This window comes from Dermacentor silvarum, chromosome 7, assembly GCF_013339745.2.
Source record: "Dermacentor silvarum isolate Dsil-2018 chromosome 7, BIME_Dsil_1.4, whole genome shotgun sequence".
Classification (NCBI taxonomy): domain Eukaryota; kingdom Metazoa; phylum Arthropoda; class Arachnida; order Ixodida; family Ixodidae; genus Dermacentor; species Dermacentor silvarum.
In genome coordinates, this window is record NC_051160.1 from 31,034,854 (window position 1) to 31,060,096 (window position 25,243).

A 25,243-nucleotide genomic window follows, 5' to 3' on the forward strand; every position below is an offset into this window, starting at 1 on the left:
TGCAATACTTATTACGCCTTATTTTTTCTAAATTTACAAGCCATCGCATTACTCTAAATGCATGCAGACAGTTACTGCGCGCATGCGTAGTCATTGCGAGTTGTTACATTTATAATGCGATACTCTATTGAAAAATGATTGATTTGCAAAGTCACAAAGCTCTTTGAAGCTGGAAGGACAAAGTTTAGCTAAATCCGTGTACAGCCCATCATCCCCCATACTGGCTCATCCTGTTTACGGGAGTAAACAGTAGCACCAGTTCTCCCTCTAGTTATCTGTTATAGGAAACTCTGTGCTAATTAGGTTCTCATAGTGGTAAGTACTGAAAGTACAATAATAAACATTTTATTACCTCTTGAAGTGCAACGAAGGATACAGCTAAAGCTAGTGGACACACACAAGTGCTAGCTTCAACAAACGGCTTTATTTGAAACAAGGCATTACTACATCAATAATAAATTAATAGTAAATAATAAACTGTGGCCCTTTTCAAATAAGAACAAGCCATTTGTTGAAGTTTGGCACTTGTGTGTCTACTCCTCCGTTATGCGTGAACAATCTTCCGTGCGACGATAACCTCGCGCTTGGTTATTGCCCTACAGGTTGCCATCAGGAGTGCAGTGGGCCTGCCACCATCCCTGTCCAATTTCGTCTTCTGCCAGTACACGTTCTGGGGCCACACTGAGGCGGTGGTGGTGGCACCCGTAGTGGACACGGACACCAAGCCGGGCTCTCCCGGCAACTCTAACATCACCTTCAAGTTTAATCACGTACAGGTCAGCAAGCCTGCTGTGTCCTCTGTATCAGAAGAGGTTTATTGGGATGAAATGAGCGGTTTCCAGTGAAAGGCCTTTACTTATTTGCAGGCCTTAAAGGCCTGAAAATATGCACTGTGGGCTACCTTTTGGGAAAGCCTTGTATTAAGATGAGTTCTCAGGTAATCTGAACCGCAGTTTCCTACCAAAATTACTAGCGGGTAATTGGGCACTGCACCCATTCAGCTACCATGACAATGACATGGATTTGTCTAGTCTTCATTCTTGTGGCTACAGGCATTCTTGTGGTTATATCGACTACATTTTATCTGCCTTTATTGTCATAAATTATCAAACAATCACATTTTTCTAATACAAAAAGGCAATAAGTTTTGCACACATGCGTTATCATTGTAAATTGTTGCACTTTACCGGTGTGCGAATATTCGAATTTCGGAATAGTAGTTTTGAGTATTGTGCTATTCGATATTTGCAATTAAAAATATTTTTTTTTATATTTGACTTTTCGAAGTGTTGCCAAGGCCAGTGGATTTTATATGCGTTGCATAATGATCGGTTTCCTGTATTCGGCTTTGCCATAATACAGTTATGTTTGGAGGTGAAGTTATCTGCCATGCAGTGACGCATATGAAGAGTGGAACAGGGCCACTGTACATTAACAGTGTGCTAACTTAGGCTGGTTGGTACATACTTATATGAAGAAACAGTGTCTCTTTTTGTTGTCTCCTTTTGTCCCATTCATAAGCGCTGTTTTTTCCCATAAAGGGCACTGTCAGGTAAAAACATGAACCAGTTAAAAACATGAGTGGGCCTTTTCTTTGCAGGATCATGTGGTACCCGTGACGGAGGAGTTTGTCGAGCACTGTGCCGAGGGTGCCCTGTCCATTGAGGTGTGGGGCCACCGGAGCACAGGCTTCACTAGCTCTGGCCACGGCTGGGACCTGACCACGGGTGGGCCCCAGTCCCACATCTCGCACTCCCTGGTGGACAGGTTCGTACGGCACCAGCCAGAAGTCCGCAGCTCCGGCTACCTGTAACATAGCAAGGGTGGCGATTTCTTCTGTAGTGCCACACTTACGGGGTCGTTATGTGACATTAACGAAGTCTCTCTATCTCTCTCTCGGTTTGGATGGCGGCGTGCAGGTGGTCGGAGTTGAAGCGCAAGCTGGAGCTGTGGCTGGAGATCACGAGCTGACGGAGCAGGGCGAGTACGCGCCCGTCGAGGTGGTGCCCCGGGGTGACGTGGGCACGGGTGGCGTGTTCCAACTTCGCCAGGGCCAGCAGCGCCGCCTGGTGGTGCGTGTGGCCCCTGTCATCCGGTCTGGCACCCTACCCCTCATTTGCCAGCACATCGGCTCCGTCGCCGTGGGCGCCGTCTGCATCCGCTCGCGCCTCCAGCGGCCCCTGGACTCATACCAGGTGCGTCCATCATTCTCTTTTACCAGCAGTAGAGCATGTGTGTTCCAGTTCTGGCCAGCATTGAAGCCTTTTTCAAAATTGGAAGGAGACTTAAGATGGTCGCCGTCCAACTTAGCTGTCTATTTAGCCGTCTGCAGCGAGTATTGGAACACACAGAGAGTGCATATGCTCATGTTTGTCAAGCTGTCTTCAGACTACAGGCACGGTCACAAATCACTCACATAGCATATAATGCACACTGGATCACTTCACAACTAGTATTCACGCGACAGAGGAAACCAGACGGCAGTGCAGATGAACGAACCCGTGCTGTTGTTCCTCGAAGCATGTTTGATGGCGCAAATGTGTTGGAAAGCTGTGTTTCTTTGTTTGCAGCCATCTAGGTGAGCATCAGCCATGCCTTTAGTTGTGCAGATTTTAATTCAACGAGCAACTTGAATGGTAATGCAACAGTGAGCAGCCACGGCGCTGATAACTTTATGTGTATGCTATGGTAAAATAAACTGCTTACTACGATGTTACCATGCCGTGTTATTGTTTATAACCATTAAATCTGGTTACTGGGTGTCTGCTCCGAAAGGAGAAGGAATGTGAAATCGTGTAAAAAAAAAAACGCAGCGCTGATCTTCCGCGCATGTTGTCCGTTTTCGCCGCATCACCAATCCCTCGCCTTTCTCTGACGGAAGAATTAAATAAACTACACCCAGTAGCCATTACGTCACACAGCCAGCTTTGGCAAGCGAATGGCTCTGTGAAGCCATTCCCATCGCTTTTTTTCTTGCAGTGTCAGCCTAACACGTGACCTCTGAGACTCGGAATATTTTGTTTTGTGCAACCCGGTTATCGCAACGTAAATTGTTTTTTTGTGGTTTCAACTGTAATAGCATAATATATGTTAAAACTTCAGGTAGACAGCGTGGCTGGAAATTACTGTAAATAAATTTGGTGCTTTTGTGCAAATGCAGTAATGGCTGAATGCAGTGTCAAGTGATCATGAAACACATACTTTCTGTGCCAGCAAGAACACTCACTGTTTCTTTGTTTGCACATTCACTCAAATTAGCCGCTGCGTTGGCTTGCACTTGCTCGTGACCGGTTGCACACAGTTGTTTGCATGAAAACCAAATAATGCACCAGTGTGACATAGCAAACTCTCGAGTAATGGCATAAAATATGTTTTCATTTTTTTTTTTACCAGCCCAATAAAACAGTCTCATTAGTCACACTGCTGCAGTGCCTGCAAATGGTGTAACCAATTGCGTTGTAGCAAATTGCAGGGATTTCGTTCACATTTAGCATTGAGTGAGAAACCTTGCGTCGGCATCTTTTCCAGGATGATGACCTCGGAGTGTTGCGAGAACGATGGTGTGATGCTTTGAGTCGGCGTTCCGAGTATTTGGCGGAGCACCTCAAGAAGATCACCGACAAACCGGGTGGGTAGCTCGGCAAGCCGTGCTTTTCTTTTGCACTCGGGTCCAACAGCATGTGCAATCGCAGTACATTTATGCCACTCTTGACCTAGAATATGCAGCGACGTTGTTCAGCTTTACTAAAGCTTTGGGAAACTTACTTTTGCAATGTGTGTGTCCTGCAGTCAAGTCCGACGAAGATGCTGACCGTGAGAAGAGCCTGATCAACCAGTGGCTGCTTCTGACTGAAGAAAAGAATGCAGTCCTGGCGCCACAGCCAGGATCGGACATTCCCGGCGCTCCCGCAAACTGGTACGGTAGGCTCCTCCTCTGTATAACTTTGCTGTTTGTGCTTTCACAGCAATAGCTGGGGCCTTTTATTTTGGGTGTCATGCTTCTTGAGTTTTGACTGTAGCAAGCCTTTACAATAATTAAGGAGCAACTGCTCTTAATTCTCACTGTTGAACGCTTTCACAAGGATAGCTGTGATAGCCATGAGTCCTTAAACCTAGTTCATGCTTGACCATAACGAGTCTGTAAGATGATTTATGAAACAATGGCTATTCATGCATGTAGTTCATGCATGCTTGCACAGTGATAGCCATGGAAATCTAGCTATCACTGTTCATGCTTTAATAGCAAAAGCTTGTGTGTGATCGATTTCGATCGCGATCGAAAATGTGGCATGTGAAACGTGGATTAGATTTCCGCGGAGTTGTTGTGCTATTTCAGCTCTACTTTCTTAGCTTTTATGAAGTAATCGCATTTGTCGAATTACTGCTTATATAAATTTTTCTAGCCCCTCCCACTCACTTCGTTATAACGAGGGACCAAGTCGAAGCAGGAAGACACACTTTCATACTGTTATGGCTTGAAGCTTAGTGCTACTCGTTTACCAGTGATGGTTTTCTTTCAAGCTTGGAGGGTTCTACATAACGTAGACGCAGTGTTTATTGAAATTTGGCATAGCTCTGCAGGGTTGCCCTGTCTTAGGCTCTTATTCTTCTCCTCTCTTTCTTGACTTCTAGGGAACCTGCTGTGGGGATGGAAAACCATGTACCTGTCATCTTCTTAGACTTGAGTGGTAAGTACTCTTCGCTGTGGGCTGGTTTGCATAGACTGGAAAGATGCATAGACTGGAAAGATGCAATGCTTCTTTGCTGGCTTGAATGGCCACACTTTGATGCCTGCGAAGTAAGAATGCCTCACTCGTTATCGCACAGATGACATGAGCGTGCCCAATTCCGGTGAAAACGGGCTTCAGGTTGCCGGCGCCAACTCCATCCTGCCCAAGGAGCAGAACAACTCGTCACCACTCTTCAACCTGCCGATTGTGAAGCACTTCGACAAAGAGGTACGGCCTCGTCACAGTGCTTTCAAGATTTTTCCTTTTTATGTTCATTTAATTGCTTGTTAGTATACCAACACATCGTCACAGTGGGCTTTATACGATAAAGGGGTGTCGACAGTGAAATAACGCTCGGTTACACCAAACACAATGTTAACATGAAGGCAAGAAAACACCAAAATGACGAGATAACAAATAGCACATTATGTCAACAAACACAACATTAATATGAAGGCGAGAAAACACCGAAATGACCAGATAACGAATGGCGCATTGTGCAGATTGCAGTTTGCATAGGAAATGTTGAAACTGAAAATGGACCACAAGAGAGCCAAACAAAGCACCCCTGTCATGTGGGAACCATCGAGTACACTGGAGTCAATGCAGATTGAGCACTGCCTCACGTCATTTCAAGTCTGCTTGAATTCGAGCACGGTACATTCAATCATGCCTCACGCTTCGATTGCACTTAAGAAGCTCAATGCAGATCGAAGTGAAGCTTAACGTGTGACAATGGGTATTACACCAAAGCTGCAACTATAAGAGATCAGCAAATGTGTCATGAGATCTGGCCTTATGAAACAAGGGGACCTGCTCCCCCTATGTTTGACACCCTCCTTAATTTTCTCGTTAGATAGGTGGTGTACTGAAGCACGGAAGAAAACACAAACAGCACTTTGGAATGCATTTATGATAGACCTCTAATACAGGATGCACTGTAGCCTCCACTGTCACCTCACACTGGGATTCGTGTTACGATCGCGGCTGGGTACGTACACGCAGGTGTGTGCTGTGGCAGCGTGGGACTCGTCCATCCACGACTCGATGCACCTGAACGCCCTGACGTCGCCGAATGACCGCATCTACCTCATCCTCAAGGTGTCCGTGCGGTTGAGCCATCCTGCGGTGATGGATCTCATTCTGCGGAAGCGCTTTGCCATCAATGTCTACAAGAAGCAGTCTTTCACTGAAAAGATACGCAAGAGAATCAGCAGACAGGTAAGTCTGGGAAAACGTTTCTCTGCGTTAAGCGATGCTGAGGTCTTCTTCTGGGCCTAGTCGGTGTTTGTTGAAGGGCATATTGACTACTAGAGATATGAATACCGCATGTGTCGTCGTTCATGTTTCCTATTGTGTATTCATCTATCTAGCTCTAATATGTCCTGTAGTGATCTGTAGATCATTGCAACAGGATTTGCCTTTCTTCTCAAAGTGTTTCCTTATTTCTGCTTTTAGGACGTCTACTTTGCATCCGGAGTGACCTACGAAATTGTTGCCAGTATACCAAAGGTGAGTTACAAATAGACATGAGCTTCGTTTGCTAAATGTTGCTTGTTAATGTGTCTACGAGTGACTGGTTTCTGAAACAGCCATCAGCCTATACATTGTGGCACACTAATCAATAGTTGCTGCTAGGATTGTGCAAATATAATGTCAATGTGAATAGTAACAATGTTGAATAATTTCAAAGCAGATAGCATGTATAATTGTGGGATTTGCATGAAACTTCGACACAGCAGCTAGAAGTTGACCTATTTAAAAAGAAAGAAAAAGGGGAGGGGGGGGGGGGGTCCTTTACTTGCAAAAATGTAAAGAGCTTCATCTTGGGGAAACAGTTTAGTATCTTCAAAGGGTTGGTTTTCAGATAGCTACTCACAAAAATGCAAGTTGTAGCATTTTGTATTACATATAAGTAGTACAGAAAATTCAGTTGCAGGCATTGATGGAGCAAATAGAGTACACTGAGTATGGACATGAATCCAGTCATCATGCTTCTGGAGTTGAGACTCTCAACTGTGATAATTATGCAAGTTCGTGGAGGTAATATCTCTCTGTGTCTTAACAGAGCCATACCTCAACCTATGACATTTCTATACTACAGGAGTTCAATGAGCACTTTTCTTTTTTTATTCATCATAAGGAGCTGCCTCGGGAATTTGAAAATTATGTCGGCACCCATCTAGCTCCTCACCTTTATGTTTTTCTTCAGCAACTTTTTAACAGCTGCTCTGCTTGGAATTTCCTTTTGTGCCCCTCTCGGTGACAGTTGCAAACCTGCTCCTTCCCTGTTTTCCTCTCTGTGCATTGTATGTATGTTTTCATATCAAATAATAATAATAATAATAATAATAATAATAATAATAATTCTGTGCATTTGCCCAGGCTTTTGAAGACTTGGAGGGTCGGGAATCCCTGGCCCTGATGGCCGCTTCCGGCGGAGACGGCGAAACGGGCGACGGTGAAAGTTACATTGAGAAGTACACTCGCGGGGTTTCGGCTGTCGAGAGCATCCTCACCCTGGATCGCCTGCGTCAGGTACGTAGCCTGAAGACAGTTTGGGCACACATCTTTGTCTTTTTCTTCAACAGTATTAAACCATGTTGTGAAGTACCCGCTTCCTGTAGTTCTTCTACGTGCCCAACCTAACATAACTGCACTCTGCACGTCTTCTGCAGGAAGTGGCAGTGAAGGAGTTGCTGGCAGCACAAGGACGGCTGCTGCGCAAGACAGCCAGCGTACCTAACATCGCGCAGGTCATGCGCACCTCGGATGCTGGCTCCCCGCTGCGGCCAGACGAGGCGGCACCGCACCGATCGGACTCCGTCATCAATCTGGCATCGTCGTCGCTCAGCGAGGGCCTCGACCGGTTCCTCAGTGAGGGAAAAAGCGCTGCAATCTCAAGCCTCGGTCAGTGGCACTGTCTCGTGTCTTGCTTCTGTCCGGCACATCTCTTGTTCGCACCTCGCAGTGTCACTGTCTGAAACATCGTAATTTTATTCGACAGTTTGCAGTGTTTTCGCACATGTAACTCGCCTCTGCAAATAGCTGGGACACCTGGATTCACGAACCTAGAGAAAAGACTAGAAGAAAGGAAAAAACTATGCAAATAACCACGTATGATAGTGCCTGAATCATTATTAAAACATCCTGGCACAATTGTTGGCGCGAAGAAAAGCTTCAGAAACATTATGGTTAAACCAGGGATGCTGTTCTGTCAAATTCTGCTGGAGCCATTTCAGAGAAGACGTAGCCACCCTGTAAGCCAATCGGAGCTGACGGAACAGCACATTTAACAATACGGCAAAATATAGCAGTCTTCCAAATAGTATCCCAGCACTTAAAAACTTAATAGCGCACGCCAAGACAGAGATGAACATGTTTGCAGCGATGGATATGTCATCCGTCAAAGTTTCCGTGTGCTGGTCTTGTCATAGGGTAGAACCAACTTGCCAAGAACTTCACATCTGGAAGGACGCTGTGTATGTTCAGTCATCGCTGCTCTTACTGGCATTTGTGTGTTAAATGCAGTGTAAGATCATGGCAATGCACCTGCGCATTGCAGTAAAGCTGTACCAGGAGAGAAATTGCAATTCGCACCCCTTTTGTACTCTCAACTTGTTGAGTTTCTGGCACTCGAACATGCACGAAAGTTTGGCAAGCGACGTACATGGCACCGTGTTGGAACGGGCTAGTTGTTAATGCATGGTAGTCCACTCTTGCGCTGTACATAATTACATGGCACATTGTTCGCTTGCTTGCCTCACTAACATCACGCAAGCAGAGGCGTGAAGCACAGAAACAGCAGTCGTGACACAGGTCCTGGTGAGATGCACTTGTGTCTGTCAGTAATTGAAATTGACGTGGTAGTGTGGCGCCTGTGTCATGCATGCTATGTTGGGTCGGTCAAAACACATCGCCCCTTTTATTGTCAGTCTTATGGCTTTGCCAGCTGTCATCAGGGCTGTTACTAAAGCAATTGCTAAAGAAAAGAAACCTAAGGTCTGTGCACACGCCACTGCTTGTAGAATCGTACATCGTGATTAACTGCTTTTCCTGAAAATCCTATGCACTTGAGGGAAACTTAAACCATCATGACGGCTCACGGCATTCTGCTCTCTAGCACGAGGTCATGGCTTCTATTCCTGACAGCAGCAGCTGCATTATGATGGATCTAGAATGCAAGAACACTCATGTACCTTGCTTACGGCGCGTGATTAAAGGACTCCAGTTACAGTCGCATTCGCTTATAACGATCCCAGGTATAACGAATTATCGCTTATAACAACCACATTCCACTGCATTTACGATTTTCCGACCCTGCCGATCGAAACTGCGTGCACATGTAACGAACATTTTCAAAAGCGCTGTACTGTTACAACTAATACTTCTAGCCCGGTCATAGTAAAGGGAGGGCGCACGCAAAGTTCCAAAGTATGGCCCCACGGCTGCGCACTCCCACTCCAGTCCAACTGCGATGAAGATACGATCATCGAGATGAGCGAGTTCCGCGCGGATTTCAGAAACCATGAGGAAAATTGCTCGCTTCCAACCGTACTAAGATAACCATGCTTTCAAGGCATGTTGCGAGCATGCTTCAGGGCAAGGCAGTGCAGCGTATGGCGGCGGTAGCCTCCAAGATAGCACTGGCTCATGCACCAGTGTTATCTTGAAGGCCATGGCATTCGCACTCCTTGTGCAGTTCTGCATGCGGCACCGCGCGCCATCTTAGAGACCATGACGACAGTACTGTCATTTTTGCACAGTTCTCCATGCTACACGGTGTGCACTATGCCTTTTTGGGCAAAATTGAACTAACGACCGCTGAAGCGTTGCTATCTAATCATTGATGTCAATATTTACACGCCCCCAAGTCGGCGTGAATGCGGCGCCGCTGCCACGCGAAATTGCAAAGAGTCGGTGGTTACCATGCCATTATGGGGAGTTCACGGTTTGTCCATGCTTCATTTACGTCGTTGCTGATAGCTGTTTGCCATGGCGTTCTACCTTTCAAACTTCATACTTTCTTTGGGCAAAGTGACATAGAAAATGTAACTTCGCAGCTCTCAGCACACGTGTCATGGATGCTGCAGCCGTAATGGCAAACCCTTTGCAAAGTGACGGCATTCCACTATAGTTTCTGCTTCCAGCCGACTAAAGGCTTCACTATTTTATGCAGAATCAGCTAGTGTCCCACTGATAGGAAAATATATCACAAGCGCTCAAAAGAGAAGATGGCGGCGACTGCGCTCGTATTTTCGAAATGGCAGGTGATCGGAACCGGCCGGGTACCGTTTTGAAAGAGCTACAACACCGCATTTCGTTCATTCGGGGACGTTTTTAAAGGAAACTTGCAGCTAGATGCGGGAAGTGTTGGGAACAAAAATTAAGCTACCGGAAATTCGATTTTTGGACCAAAGTGGTGTTTAATCACAACTGCCGACGCCAGCTTTAGTGCTGTTAATTTTTTCGTGTTTTGAAGGGCAAGTTCACATGTACTGAACTACTGATACAATGACCAATTTTCGCAGAATGGTCAAGTTCATTTTAAACGAGTTCAACTCTAGTTGAAAATAATCTGGAGCCCCTGCACTACAGCATCTCTCGCAGCTCATGTCGTGCATCGAGGCTAAGCTGCATAATATCAGCTGCAATCTGGTGGAGCCTGCGAGATCACATTCGAAGAGCTATAGGCTCGATGCTCTAGCATGCTATAATATAAAACCATCATTGCCCATTTACATGGTCACATGACTTTCTCGGTATATTGCTTTATTACCTGTAAGCACCCTTAGAGCACAAAAAATTTGAAGGAGAATCTGCCTGTCAGAATAAACCTGTAACCTATTATCTTCTCATGCTGAACCCTCCCGTGGGTAGCGCTCTGGGTCGATCCCAAAGAAATTGCTGTATTGGTTATCCGTGTACAGGGAAGAGAAAGAACCATGCAATGAACCCTTAACAGCTATTTGCTGCAGGAGTTCTGCCGTACGTGCCACTTAGTCAAGCTTGAAGTCAAGATATTTAGTCAAGACATTTGAAAAAGGCTGTAGGTGGGCAAAGGCTATTGCAGACCCATATGTGATAACAAGCAAGGAAACGGTGGGCTTCAGTTTTAAATTTGTCACCTCCAATTTAAACACATGGTAAATGTAGCGACATTCTCATTTGGCCAATTTATAACCGAATCAGATGATATGTGCTGCATTTAGGAGTAAACGTGAAATTCCAGTGATCAATATAGGCACAATTTATAGAACTGTGATATCTCATTTCATTGTGGAGTTATGTTATGAACTTTATGCATAATATTCTTTTTTCAATTTTTATTCATGGCAACTTTTAATTAGAAAAATTGCAAGGCCTAAATAAAATATCTGCTCCCAACAATCGCTAGAACTTAAGTTTTTCTTTTAAATTCAACAAATTTTATTCAAATCACTTCAGCAGTTGCCACTTGAGAGAATTTCTGCCACTTGAAAGAATTTCCATCTATAGTATAGATTTAATTGGAAGAACCTGAAGGTAAAAGGCTATCCTTAATTCTCTTGTTCAAAATTTTTTTAAGATTGAAAAATTTGATGCATGGCATGTGTAGCAAAAAAAAAAAAAAAAAAGATGTTTAAAAGCTTGTTTGAGTCTTCGAGGAAGCTGTGTTTGAGCAATCTTTAGAATTGATTTTCTTACTGATTTCAGTGAAACGCAATATCACTTGCAGTCTAGATGTCGTAGAGGAATCTTTAGAATCTTTAGAATTGCTTTTTTCTATTATGATGCAATATCTCTTACAAGATAGGTCTCTAGAGCAGTCCTTCGAATTGCATTGTTTTACTGTTATGAGTGAAGCACAATATTACTTGCAAGCTAAGCTACATATAATTAGGATATTCTAGAATTGCTTTCTACTATTATAACACAATGCCGCTGGCTGTCTTGGTGTCCTAGAACTGTCCTTGTAATTCCATTTATTTATTATTAAATGAGCAAAATGCAATATAATTTGCAGGCAAGATGTCTTAGAACAGCCTATAATATAGCTTTTTCAAATTATTATTATTGTTGTTGTTATGACTCAAATACAATGTCACTCACAGTCTAGTTGTCTCAGAATAATTTTAGGATAATCCTCAAAACTGCTTCTCACTGTTGTCAGTGAAATGCAGCATCATTTGCAGGTCAACTGTTCTAGGTCTCGACAATGAAAAAAATTAATGTTTTTCTTCTCTCCTTCAACCATGCTCCCATTACAGCACGACCCACATTCCTCAACCTAAACTTCAATCTAAACTTGAGCTTGCGGCAGGCGGCGGGTGCCAAAAGTACGTCTCTCCACCGAAACTGGGTTCCGTCTTTTTCCTTATTCGACCGAAGCCTGCCTGACACCAAATTCCTAAGCGTTCGGTTACTGTTTCTCCTCACTTCTGTTTTGCTTGGCTCGAAGCGTCTGCCTCCCCTTATTTTCCGTTTTGGTTTGGCTGGGAACGAGTCGATTCTTTTTATTTCACGGTGGCCTGAAAACCTGCAGCACATGCTTTCGTTTACCCTTTACTGGAGTTTTTGTGTCATTCTGTCTTTTACTTTGCTTTTTATGCTCTTTGCTTTTGTACAACGCTGGTCTGAAGTTTTCTTGAAGGTTTTTCATCATTAAGCGTAGTCTTTCTACACACATTCGTGTCTGCTCAGTATTTGCTGAATTATTTAAGTTTGAAGTTATTTTGATTTATGCAGTATGCGATGAGATTCACAGTTATCGGTTTAAATCTTCGTAAAGTCTTACAGGAAATCATCAGAAGGCTAGCCTTCCTGAAGGCTCTAATAGTCTTCACTCCAGCGTTGTAGTTTGATAATGCATTCTGAACAAATTTGATGCTCTTTGGTTTCATGCGACGCTGGTCTGAAGCTTCCCAAAGGGTTTCTGCCCATTTAGCATAGGCATTCAGAACAGAATATAGCTGTTTCCTGAAATATTAAAATTTTGTATTTGGAGTGATCAGAATTCATGCAGTAGGAGCTAATAAAGGAACTAGAGTTAAAAAATATAAATTCGAGTCTTCTCAAAGTCTTCCTTCCAGAAGTCTCCCCGAAGACTGTAATAGTCTTCACACCAGCGTCTTGGTTTTAGTGTGCACGCCAAACAGAGTGGATCTGCTGTTGAGTTTTCTGCTTCTTTTGCTTTTTGTGTGTCCTTTTTTTCTTTACTTTTCTTGGTGCTTCATTCTTGTTAATATGTTAATGCATGTGGTTTATAGACTGCAAAGTGTCTAGCATTGCGTTACATTTGTCATGGCCTCCACTTAAAATCAGATGTTAAGGAAACAAGTAGTTTGTTGTAATCCATGTCTGAATTTGTTTTACTGTGGCCCTGCATTATGGAATTTGTTAAAGAAATTCATGTTAAAACTTCAAGAAAAAGAAGAACTTTGAGAGATATGTATAGGAATTAAGAAAATTATTTTCTCAGGCTTGTAAAAGACGTCTGCAGTCTTGTGTTTCTGGACTATTGCTGCATGCAGCTTTTTGCAACTGTTTTATCTTCGTACTAATTGTAGCACTACTAATCTGGAAGCAAGAAATGTTAATAATAGTTTTGCATCTGATGAGAGACCAGCTGTAGACTGTCTGCTAATTCCAAATGAGATCCAAGCTTCTGTAGATATTTAACCTTGTATTTATAGATGTGATAAATATTTTTGTGTTGCTGACTGAAGATTAATGCGTACTTTTCAAGGTTATTATCATAATCACCTGATGTCTCGTGCATAGTTCGGGTTGTCACCCTTCTTTAAAATAAAATCATAAGTGGAGGCCACTGTGTGTACCAAACTGCAGTGGAAGCCACTAGCACTACTACAATGCTAAATTGTTTTCTTCATAACCAGCAATGTGCAGCTTTATTAAGAGGCTAGTCAGCACGAAGCGAGGTACAACTTCTCATTGTTTCACACCGTCTATGCGACGTGGGTCAGAGGTAGGTCACAGCAGTTATTCCTCCAGTGTGACTGCGCAGGGCTTTCCTGCCGTGCGCTAGCAAAATCTGCTAGAAATCACCAGGAGAGGATGAATTCTTGTCTCTTCTGACACGTCGTTCTGCACTCCGCAGCTTGAGGAAGTTTCAAAGGAGCACAACTCCCTGGTGACCCACCAGTGGGTCACAACACACTGGAGGAATATGAGAAGTGACCCACCGGTGGGTCCTCTTGCCTAGGAATCGGGACTTCAAAAAGTGCTGCCACAGTGGACGTGTTAACTGGCTTTGTGGCTTCCACTGCAAGAGCGGTAGTAGCAGTTTAGTAAGAAGCATGGCTGCAACAATTTAAAACTTCCGCAACCCGTGTGCCGTGGAATTTTCAGCCTCCTCCTTGGCTGTCCTGAGCCCGCAGCCAACCAAGTTTGTGAAGCCCATGCGTACGGTCATTGAGGAGCAGACTCAGCATCGAGAGGCGCAGCCCTTGTTGCTGGAAGACGACGATGAGCAGGTGAGAGTCGTCGCGACGGGGAAAGTGCGGTTACTGAGCTTATTTTTGGGCAGTCGTATCTGTGTTCGGGAAATTTTCGATCCTTTAAGAAACCCTTCTCTGTTGTGCATTTTCTCGCTATTGCTTTGCCGAACTGCCCGTTGCCGTGATGTTGTGGAGGGGGCACCCCTTCTAGCTACTCATTATATCAGTACTTTTTTTTTTGCTCTTTTTTTTTTACTTTTTTTGTATGAAGAAAAAGGTGAACAAAGTTAATTCAATTGAACATAGGGCTCATATTTGAAACAATAATTGTTGGTGACACAGTAGAGCGATGCTACAGTTTTAAAAAATTCGACAAGGACACTTCAGACTGCTTGCATGTGGAAATGCAAAAGCATTATAGTCCATTTGGTGAAATCTGATGATGTGACGTGGGCAGTCATGGATGCGCTAGGCACACCTTTAGTCAGCCAGAACTGTGGAGCCGCTGTGGAATCAGGGAAGTGTGCTGGTCTTGCATCCCGGGCTTGGGCTCGATTCCCACACAGACCAAAATGTATGAAATTTTCATTTCAAAGCCATTGATTGCTTACAGGAACATCTCTGAGAAATTTGACGTCAATCTGAGCATTTTTTCATGTATTTGCTCTTTGCACCGTTGGCCATTCTTGGTACCATCGCTCGGTCACACCGCCGCCGCCGCTGGATTTTCACATAATGGGGCGTATAGTGCTTTTGCATTAAAATATACGGACTGCCAAAAATGTTCGCAATATCAGGAGCATTGCGATAGACAAGCAGCAAAAGTGTGATGGCGTGATGATGTGGCGATGGCGCCGTCACATTCCGTGCAGGCAAAAAAAAACACAAGCTCACTCAGGATCCTATTACAATCATGACTAAAGAAGCGACAGTCACGGAACAAGTAGTGATAGCATTGGCTTTAAGGAATAATAAGTGGACGCGAATTTACAGTGACTCTAAAATGGTTATTAGGCATTTTACCAAAGGCTTTGTAACCAAAAGGGCTGCCCAGCTGATCGGTGAGATGGACAGCCAAGGGATCGAAATCCGCTGGTTTCCTGCACACATGGGGTCTGTTGATCCATCTTGCAGGAATTTGAACGAGATGGCTAATGCAGCTGCACGAGGACTTTACTATCCGTGCACTATGTGACCAGGACCCCAATAATATGCAGGAGGAGAACAGGAACCGATTACTTACATATAATGAAGTCACGAAACATTACTACATGAACAGAATTCCCAGTGCCAGATGCTAAGCTCAATAGAGCTCAAGCGATAACTCTGAGATTGTTACAGACAACAACTTATCCTAGTCGAATCTTTATTAACAAGCTATATCCAGAAAGAGAGGTACCAATCAATTGCGAGAAGTGTAATGGCATCATTACTCTGGATCATATGCTTTGGCAATGTCCTGTGGCTTTCACAGACTGCGACAAGGAAAGAGACTGGTGGCGGAGTGGAGTTCTTTTAGATCAAGTACAGGCCATCCAGAAGGCCCACGACACGGCGGTAAGGTTAAACCTTACTGTCCCGACGTGGGAGCCGCCTGCGTCATCCTAAGGGTTGATCTTCAGGACCTCAATAAAGTGTATCACACCATACCATATAGACAAGCTCTACTGGAATTAATTGTCTCGGAAGATAAGATCAATACCACGTGCAAGTTTTTTTCAAAACGTACTTGCCAAACGCTGTTGTTCAATGCATTGAAGATTACAGTAAAAGAACAGCATTAATATTGCCGTCTGCTCTTTTTCCCTGCACTGTGCCTGTTTGTAAGCATACCACTTATCTGCAGGCATAGCCAAGCACCAGTACCAATCTCACTTCAGTCTACAGGATTAGTTCAGTACTGAATGAAAAAACTTTGGCTGAGGCGTGCATTACAAACATTGCTAGATTAGCTAGCCAGTATTGAGTTTGTCGTAACTGTTATTCTTCAGTGTCGACAATACACAGGTGAGGAAAGGGAAGAGCTGATATGTTGTTTGTTTTTTCTCCTTTTCTGTGTGTCGTCTGCACTGCATAAAACCTGTTAAAACAAGCCCGAAACTATGTCAGCTTTACTCCTTCACTCTCCTCATAAAAATGGAATTCATGTGCATGAAAGAGTCTTAGCCAGCTATAGAAAGCTTGTTTTCAAAATTTTGGGACTTGAAAGAGTTCACTTCTCTGTTGCGTAGTCTGAAGACGAGGAGAGGCCAACGGCGACGGCACTTGGCAGGACTGACGTGGAGGCAGCAGCTAGAGCTTTTTCTGTTGCAGTTGAAGACGAGGAGAGGCCAACGGCGACGGCACTTGGCAGGACTGACGTGGAGGCAGCAGCAGATGCCACCGCCTCGGAAGTCAAGAAAGAGCAAGCGACGTCACCTTTGCTGGATGTGGCCGAGAAAGCAGCGGAAGAAGAGAGCGGTCAGGTGCCGGAGTCCAAGGACAAGGACCAAGGGGAGGAGTTCACGGAGTTCAAGTCCTACTGGGCAGCCGGCAAAGACGAGGAGGTGAAGTCCGAAGGCAGCGACGATCGGCAGCCGAAACCAGTCGCCGCCATGACTCACTCCATCACAAGCGACGGCATCGCCGACCTTGTGGTAAGGGACAGGTTCAGCTTGTTTAAAGGGAAGCTGTGTCTCAGGTGCTTCTTATTTTAGCACGAGTAAAACGTGCGAATGCTCTCGTTCAGCCACTACTTAACTGTTTTGATGGAAATTTACGAGAAGGAGGAAAAACCGAGGCACCCGATTTCTGTTAATCACAACCATATGAAACCATCTTAACAAAACACACCGCGAAAAGGACGCAGACGAGCAAAGAAACAACAAATCACGGGCACAATATCAGGAGCATTGTGATAGGCCAGCAGCAACAGTGTAATTTCACAACGATGTGGTGGCGTTGCGGTCACGTTTTATGCAGGCACAAAAAACAGATATAGATGGGCAAGTTGGTGTGATGGAACCACACCAACTCACCTAGCTCTCTGTTCTGATGCCGTGTGAAGCCAACAGACAATAGAGCCAAGGAAAACATAGAGGAAACTAACTGTGGTATTTAATTGAAATGAAGAAATAATAAGGAAAAAGGAAATGAAAGTGGACGAAAAGATTACTTGCTGCAGATGGGAGCCGAGCCCGCATTTTCCGTCCGCATTACGCTGTGCTGCTTTACCAATTAAGCCACCGCTGCAGCCGTCCTCCCCTCCGCTTTCTTGGATATTTGTGTATGTGTACAACAAGATTTGACCCTGGGAGTGTTTGTGAACTCCACTCATGGCCATGGTGGTGGATGTTGCACATCCTTCTAACCACAGGCGTCACATATGTGACCTTTAGGAGCAGGCAACTAGCCAATAAGCCCTTGTACACTACACGATGGTGTCAGAGTTGCCAGAGTCGAGACCCTCGATATGCAATGAACGAGAAGGAGGGAAACCGAGGTTCCCGATTTGTTGCATTTAAAAGAAAACATCCAACTTTAGTGATTTTTCAAAGCGTAGGTCTCTCTTATTTTGCAAGCATTCAGCCATCACATTTCTGTCTCTGTAAGTGCACAGTATAAAGATATCTTTTACAATTATGTAAACTGCACTTGATCGAGCATCTGAAGCGGACAATACTGATGTATTTTATATTGCTCAAAACCCAACTCATAATGAGTGAATAGGATTTTTGTTAACTCACATTCAAAGCTCGCACTGCCTATTATTATTATGCACTCTATTACTAGCTGTACCTACAGCTCCTAGGACGATGCTATGACTAATACATTGAATGTATTGCATAGAAAATGCTTCCTTTCTATGCAGCATTCTCTGTGCAGTTCGTAACAGCCATTGTTTACTTTACTGTGTGTGCACGTGCATGCGTGTGCTGTGTGTGTGTGTGTGTGTGTGTGTGTGTGTGTGTGTGTGTGTGTGTGCGCGCTTTTTTTTCTCTTTTGAAATGAGCACTTTCTGAAACTGTGAAACTTTAGCTAGTGCATTGTGAATCGATTATGACTTTGCAATCACATTCTCAATTATCTGGACGTGTGTGCGTCTAATACCTGCATGCGGTTACTCGGTTTCAGGGCAAGATGGCCACTCCTCCGAGCATGGTGTCCAGTGGTTATGGGTCACAAGCCTTGTCCTCGACACCACTTTCTAGCGAGGACTCTGGGTCACTGCGGAGTGTCGGGGGAAACGAAGACGCCGGCACCCCTGACCTCGTGGATCCAAGGCCCGCGGCACCTGCTGACAGCCAGTCCAACATAAGGTAGCTGTGTGGCTTTTCCATAATCTTTGCACAATCATCGGATTCGATTTTTTAGCAAGAAATGATGGGCAAGGGCCTAACATGTGTTGTGCAACAGCGGCCGGTTTCCTAAAGTCAGCTTTGCCACAATACATCCCTGTTATGCGGTAAAACATGCGAATGCAGCAAAGGCAGTTTTGGTATTGTCTCCGATTGCACTGTGCAGGCGATTTTCAGCCCAATTTTGGTGAAAAAAGAAAGGAAAGAACGGCGTTTTTCCTAACTTCATTACACCACATAATTCAGTTGTCCTCCAATATGTTTCCCTTCCCTCGGCAAGCTGCAACTCTAATAGACCACCGGTTATCTGACCTACACATTACATAGCCGGCCCAGCTCCACTTTTACTTCTTAATTTCGACTAGAATATTGGCTACCCCTGTTTATTCTCTAATCGACACTGCTGTCTTTCTGTCTCTTTACGTTTTCTGTCATTTTTCGTTCTCTTGCTTGTTGTGCAGTCCTTGGCATCTTCTCAAGCTTCTTCATTAACCTTCATGTTTATGCCTAACATGTTAGTTCTGGTAGAAGGCTATTCTTAGACTTGGCTGGCTCAGGTCATCTTCAGCATTGAACAGTACACCTTTCGCAGCTGTGAATCCACAGCAATTCACCCACCGAGTAGTCCTTTTGCAATGCCTGTTTATTGTTTGCCGTAGGTAGGTGCACTCGTTCTGCGTAGCCAGGCCCTTCAAAATTATTCATGATGAGTGATGCACATGCAGCATCGTAAAGAGCAGCACGTTTTAAAAAAGCTTGATGTTCGTGCGTCATTAAATGTTGTTTGTTCATTCTTGTTTGTTACCACCAGCTGTGACAAGCCACAGGAGAAGTCGGACGGCGCTGCAGATAGAGCCAGAGACCAAGAACCGAAGCAGAATCACCTAGACAACATCGAGGAAAAGAGTTGCCACGTAAAAAGCGCTAAAAGTACAATCTCAGAGGACAAGTTGCCTGCCGCACCTACAGTTCAAGAAAATAAAAACCTGCCACCCGCCGCCACCTCTGAAGTGCAGAGTTCGCCAGAAGACGCTTCTGTGATTGGCCTGGTGAGGCTCTGTGCCATGTATCATGCTCTTTAAGGGGACGCTAATTGGCAAACATTGAATGCATTTAGGATTAGCAGCCTCCATTTCCCCATTTTCTACAAAACTTGAAGAGTGCGCATGTGTGTGCGAGCTTTCACTCGGTGATCACGATCATGATCTTGAACATGTGGACCCAATGGTTGGCATTCCTGGGCAATCGCACTGGTTATGGTGTCATTGACACTGGCAAAAGAGAGGGGGGAGGGCTCTCAAATTCCGTAGTAGAGAGAGCAGTCTTTTATGCGTGATTGTGGGCTACCTGCTGCATGCAGCAGAACAATATTTGGCTCGCATGTTCATGCCAGCATTGCCTACAGATCGCGAACGCTTTCTCACCATGTTCAAAAAGTGTTGGAGTGCCCTTTTAATGGGACACCAAAGAGAAGAAAAAAATTATTTGAGCTGTATTTGTAATACCCGTGTTACACATGCGCCTTTGACCACGGTTAAACTTAACGGCGGTTACTCACTTAACCAAGGTTCACCCCAACTACAATTTGCCGGAGTTAGGCATTCATATTCATGGTTCACAGTGGCGATGAATAAGGCACGCAACTAGTTTGAGTTTCCAGTGGAATTCCAGTACACTGCGTAAACAGCAAGACAATACTGCACGTAGACACAGCACACCTGACAACTCGTCAGGTATTTCGCGCCTTTGCTATCGAAGCGATGAACGCGGCTGGTGCTTCTTCACAGAACACTAGGGGAGACACATCAGCATCTAATCACGGCAAGTTTTCGTGCACGTAATTCGTCATGCAGGTTTTCGGAACTGTGTCAGGCACATAAATGGTGTTGGTAGTTACCGGTACCACTCGCTCATAATGTCGAGATTCATTACAGTCAACCGCGGTTAGCGGCCTAACAGCCGTTTCACCTGCTGTGTAACTGTGCTAACCACGTTTAGCAATACCAGTTCAAACCAGTTCACATGGTTTGAAATGACCTGCGAAGACCACACCCTGCGCTCTGTTGACGTACCGTCCGCCATCTTGACGGTTTGGGAAACGTCAGTTACTCTAAACTCTAAACCAAGCTTGCCAAGCTTGGTTTACAGTCAACCGCGGTTAGCGGCCTAACTGCCGTTTCACCTGCTGTGTAACTGTGCTAACCACGTTTAGCAATAACCGCAGTTAATGTTAAGACCACCCGTGTAACAAGGCTGTAAATTACCCTTTTGCAATACCAAATAAGCCACTCTTACCATTAGAACAGGCTTGTTAAGCTGTAAAGGTGCAGAAACAATGGAGGGTTGTCAATGCCACTAGTTTCCAGGGTTGTTCCCGCACTAGTTTGCCAGGATTTCATGAATTTTAATGGCGTCTGCTCAGGTTTGGTTATCTCTTCATCGGTTAAGATTAACTGCATTGTACTCTAAAAGAGCGAAAGATGGAACTTAGCATAACACCAGCATCTGTGGTGCAAACACATGCACATTCAGCGTACACAAGAAAAGTTAAAGCCAAACGAAGCACTTTGGCTTCCACCTTTTTTGTGTACGCTGCATATGCATGTGTTTGTGCCCTTCAAGCTGAAGTTAAAACGTGCCAACTTGCCCAGCAACAAGTGCTTGTGAACTTGGCATGTTTCATGAACTCTTACCGAGTTGCAAGGGCCTAAATACGAAAAGATACTTTGAAATCCGTGACATCGCATGGATGTTCCAGAGCTGGCGTGTCAGCACGAAATTCAATACATGGAACGACCTTTACTTTTTCTTTGAATAATGAACTTACTTCCGCAAAATTAACCTTGATACAGTTTTGAAAGAATACTCTATCAGTCTAAACTAACTTAGTACTTCTCTTTAGTGTCCGTTTAGGAGCAAGCAGTGCTGATGTAACAGTAAACACCGCATGTTGTTGCAGACCCAACTAGTGCAGCGAAGGCCACAACCTTCTTCGGTTCAGCCTGAGCACAGGCAGTCCTATCCGGCAGCCAGCACTCCAGCCAGTATAGACATGTCCAGTTCAGTGCCTGAACTCAACCTGCCACGCTCCAGCTCTCCGGCCGACGGCATTGGCCCCGCCTCATCGTCCTCGTCCGATGAGAACCTCTCCGCCAGTACGGCCAGCGATGAGGCTCTAGGTAAGTGCTGCAGTTCCCGACCTCTGCACCTCCATCTTTTTCTCCTTTTTTTTCTTCTTTTTTTTTTCTTTTTTTGAAGGTTATCTCAGTTTGAATATTTGTGTAGTCTATGCACAGTCGTGTCTAGCATCGTTTCACATTTTCGAGCATTTTTAGACAGAAGTCCCACATTTGAAAATCTCTTTATGGTCTATATAATCTCACATGCCCTCTCTATTATAAGCTTGTACACTAATTCCATTGATCAGTGAATGAAATTAAGAAACAAATAAGACTATAGAGTGTGCAAAAGAGGTGCTGTAATGGAGGATGTTTCAAAAGTGATGCCGTACCGACACCATCTTAACAGGGTAAGTAAAAAAGTGTAAGCATCAGCGAAATGCATAAAGGTACTTATTTTATGCTTCTGCAGATTTTGGTATGCAAACTGGGATGAACGAAGTTTGCTCATTGTGCATCCTTACGTTGCAGGTTTTTAAGTGATAATCTAACATTAGGATTTCAAGTAGCTGAAACTGACTGCCAGCGAGGAGTTTCTACGCATTGCAGAGTATGCATAATGTGCTTTTATTGCCATTATGCACAATACTTTGTGATGCTAAAAGGACAGTTGTTTGAGCCATATTAGTGAATTACCCCACTTCTATACCGAAAAAAAAAGGCACTCTTGGTAAACCAAGAAAGATACAAAAACAAAATATGGGCGGCAACCCCCCCATGCCCCCTTTGAAGTTCCTGTATCAGCTTGCCATGATGTGATGGATTTTGGTGGCTTCTGGTTGTGCCTAGCTCATTTTTGATCAGTAAAAATTAACTGCATTGTGCTCTAAAGTAACCAATGACTGGAAGTTTCTAGAATGTTTACCGATTGACAACTGCCCGAATATGAAAAATGCCATGTAAAGTCCTTGATGTGACACTGATGTACTGGCACTGGGGCTTCGGCGCAAAATTTAGAAAACGGAACACTGACGTGCCGTTTCTTTTTTAATAATCATTCTATTGCCTTAAAATTAATTGAAATACTTTATAAAGAATACTTTACCAGAACAAACTGATTTAGAGTTTCCCTTTAATGTCCCTTTAAGACGCATGTTAGGATGTGTGTGTGCTCACATCATCCCTGTGCCTGTTTCTTTCACTTCCTGTGTCCTTTGCACTGGTTACCTCAGAAATGAGCTCAATCTTGCTTTGCATTTCAAGAAAAAAATTATCTGCCCCGGAAGTCGGGGAGAGGCCCACTTATAAGGCTTTCTCTCAACGCAGATGTGTCCTCGACGGCTGATTGGACAGCTCCAGCTTGGCTAGTGCTGGGCGAGAGTGTCATGATCAGTCCGTACAACAAGACAGGCGTGGTCTCCTTCCTGGGGCCAACGCAGTTTTCTCCCGGGCTCTGGGTCGGCGTAGAGTTGGACACTCCAACAGGTACGTCCGTCTGCCTTGTTGAGACTTTCCTACTCTAATTAATTACTAGAGGGAACTCTCATGCTATGATCATTTCAGCTATCGTTAGAATGATGGGTAGTACGTGAATTTGTCTAATCTTTATGCTTGTGGCTTCAGTCGTTCTTGTGTTGTTATGTATTATGCTTTCTCTCTCTAAATTTCCAAGCAATTGTGTGGGTTGTTTATTTAAATATATATGTTCGTGTGGCAGCAATAAGACAATGCACATATACATGATCATTGTTGAATTGTTACAATTATAACTCAATACAGTAGAATCCCACTGATACGTTCATTCATATGCTTCAGCAAAGGGCTCATAGACAGCTACATATTAGAATCCCCTTTGACACGTTGGCGTTCCCACAGCGTTCCCGCGTGATACGTTGCGAATTCAGCTTTTGCAAAAAAAATATCAACTATTTCGCCTATAATGCAAAAAAAGATGTGAAAGAAAAATGTCAGCAACGCTAAACACCCTAGCTGCGCACTTGCGACCACCACTAACATGCACTTTTGACGTGCCATGGTCCTGGTAGAAAATTCCAAAATTTCCAAAATTTCAGACGCCTTACAGCTTGCCGTTTGGTATTTGCACTCCGCCTGCACGACCGTGTTCCAATTTGGCCACAGAGTCGGGCGACAAATAGCGATATTTTGGTTTTAGTATGTAGCCAGCGCCTCGGTGAAACCAAAACTAGCAAATCCTAGTTGATCCTGGACCGACTTCGAAAAGTATTGTGTCACTATTCTGTTGGGTCCGAGAAGGCTAAATAAATATGGGAAGGGAGGATGTGACAGTTTATTGTGTTCACTTTTGTATTTGTGGTTGTCTGCGTTGTGTCCTTTCATTCTGTGTGCTTGCCGACCAGCCAATTCACGAGTATCACAGTGACTGCCGACTATAGTGTTAATGTGAGAGCATGCGACTGATCCGCTGATTTGAATTAAGTGTGCTGCATTTAAAACATTAAGTTCTGGTGAGTGACGAGAACCTTAATTTTTTTTTAACTTGAGTCCATTTGAATCAGTATTAAAGGAAATTGGGCGATCTAAGGGCTGGATTGAGGCCGAGGCATCTCTTTAAATAAACCTTCCTCAGTCGAACATCGAGGGAAAAGCTCTTGTCTTACCACCTTTCCCCTTGCACGGCGCAGGACGCAATGACGGCACTGTGGGAGGTGTGCGATACTTTGAGTGCAAGCCCAAGTACGGAGTGTTCGTGAGGCCCGACAAGCTGGTGCTGGACAAGAGGGGCCGCATGGTGCGCCAGAGTCGGGCTTCTGCGGCTGCCAACGCTTCTGCCAAGGGTGGGTCGTCGTGTGATGTTTCTGCACGACTATTGTGCCATGAATGTTGTGTCGTGTTGCGACATGGCGTGGCATGAAACACGTTGCTTCTCTCCTGTGCTTAGTAGGGGTGTACGAATATTCGACATTTTGAATATGAATCGAATATTCTTCTGAGAACTGACAACAGCCCAGGGATCACAAAATGCCTTTTATCATGTGTACTGAAAGCACAGGCCACGGTGCTGGTGAAGGTAGAAGAAGAAGACAAGCAGCGCATTGCTTGCCCGCTTTGCCATAGCTCCCACTGACTTGTTTAGTTCTACCGCTGAAACGCTAGATTGAGTGCTGCTAGGCAAACACCCCTGTTGCATTTGGTGGAGGTGTCCGTCACCGGACAGTTTAATTCGTTCTCAGGAGAAAAATGAGGTCTTGAAATGTTCGACGTAAACGCAGTTCTGATGCTTCTTATTAACGACTTAATTGTTACGGATGTTAAAAAATCTTTTTTTTTTTTCTTTAATTATTAAGGTTACAAGCTGAAAGTATCTCCCCATGTACGTGGCAAAAGTAAGTCTCTTTATGTGTATTGAGGTAGAAAACACTTCTCTTCACCTAAACAAAGAGACAAAAATGTAACGTATTATGGTAAACAATCCTGTTGATGGTACCACCCTGCAATTCCATGTCATCTTGCTGTATTTGAAGCGAACATCACGGTGCAATTCTTACAGAAATTATATGGGCTTTATATGGAGTCCGTATACATTCCATAAGAATTTTATGGAAACATATAGAAATATTGGAACGGCATACGGAACA

General features: G+C 44.3%; 1 protein-coding gene across 1 annotated transcript in view; it reads left to right on the forward strand.

Moving 5' to 3' along the window:
- Positions 1 to 25,243, forward strand: part of LOC119457864 (kinesin-like protein KIF13A) — a 112,641-nt gene that overhangs the window by 75,375 nt on the left and 12,023 nt on the right. The window contains 21 exon segments of the mRNA XM_049670501.1: positions 603 to 776; positions 1,601 to 1,767; positions 1,920 to 1,957; positions 1,960 to 2,195; positions 3,529 to 3,628; positions 3,790 to 3,916; positions 4,633 to 4,688; positions 4,828 to 4,958; positions 5,736 to 5,951; positions 6,189 to 6,242; positions 7,116 to 7,268; positions 7,409 to 7,640; positions 11,981 to 12,049; positions 14,082 to 14,206; positions 16,402 to 16,418; positions 16,500 to 16,806; positions 18,284 to 18,468; positions 19,319 to 19,556; positions 21,467 to 21,686; positions 22,953 to 23,111; positions 24,290 to 24,442. Coding sequence (XP_049526458.1) covers positions 603 to 776; positions 1,601 to 1,767; positions 1,920 to 1,957; positions 1,960 to 2,195; positions 3,529 to 3,628; positions 3,790 to 3,916; positions 4,633 to 4,688; positions 4,828 to 4,958; positions 5,736 to 5,951; positions 6,189 to 6,242; positions 7,116 to 7,268; positions 7,409 to 7,640; positions 11,981 to 12,049; positions 14,082 to 14,206; positions 16,402 to 16,418; positions 16,500 to 16,806; positions 18,284 to 18,468; positions 19,319 to 19,556; positions 21,467 to 21,686; positions 22,953 to 23,111; positions 24,290 to 24,442 — 3,157 coding nt within the window.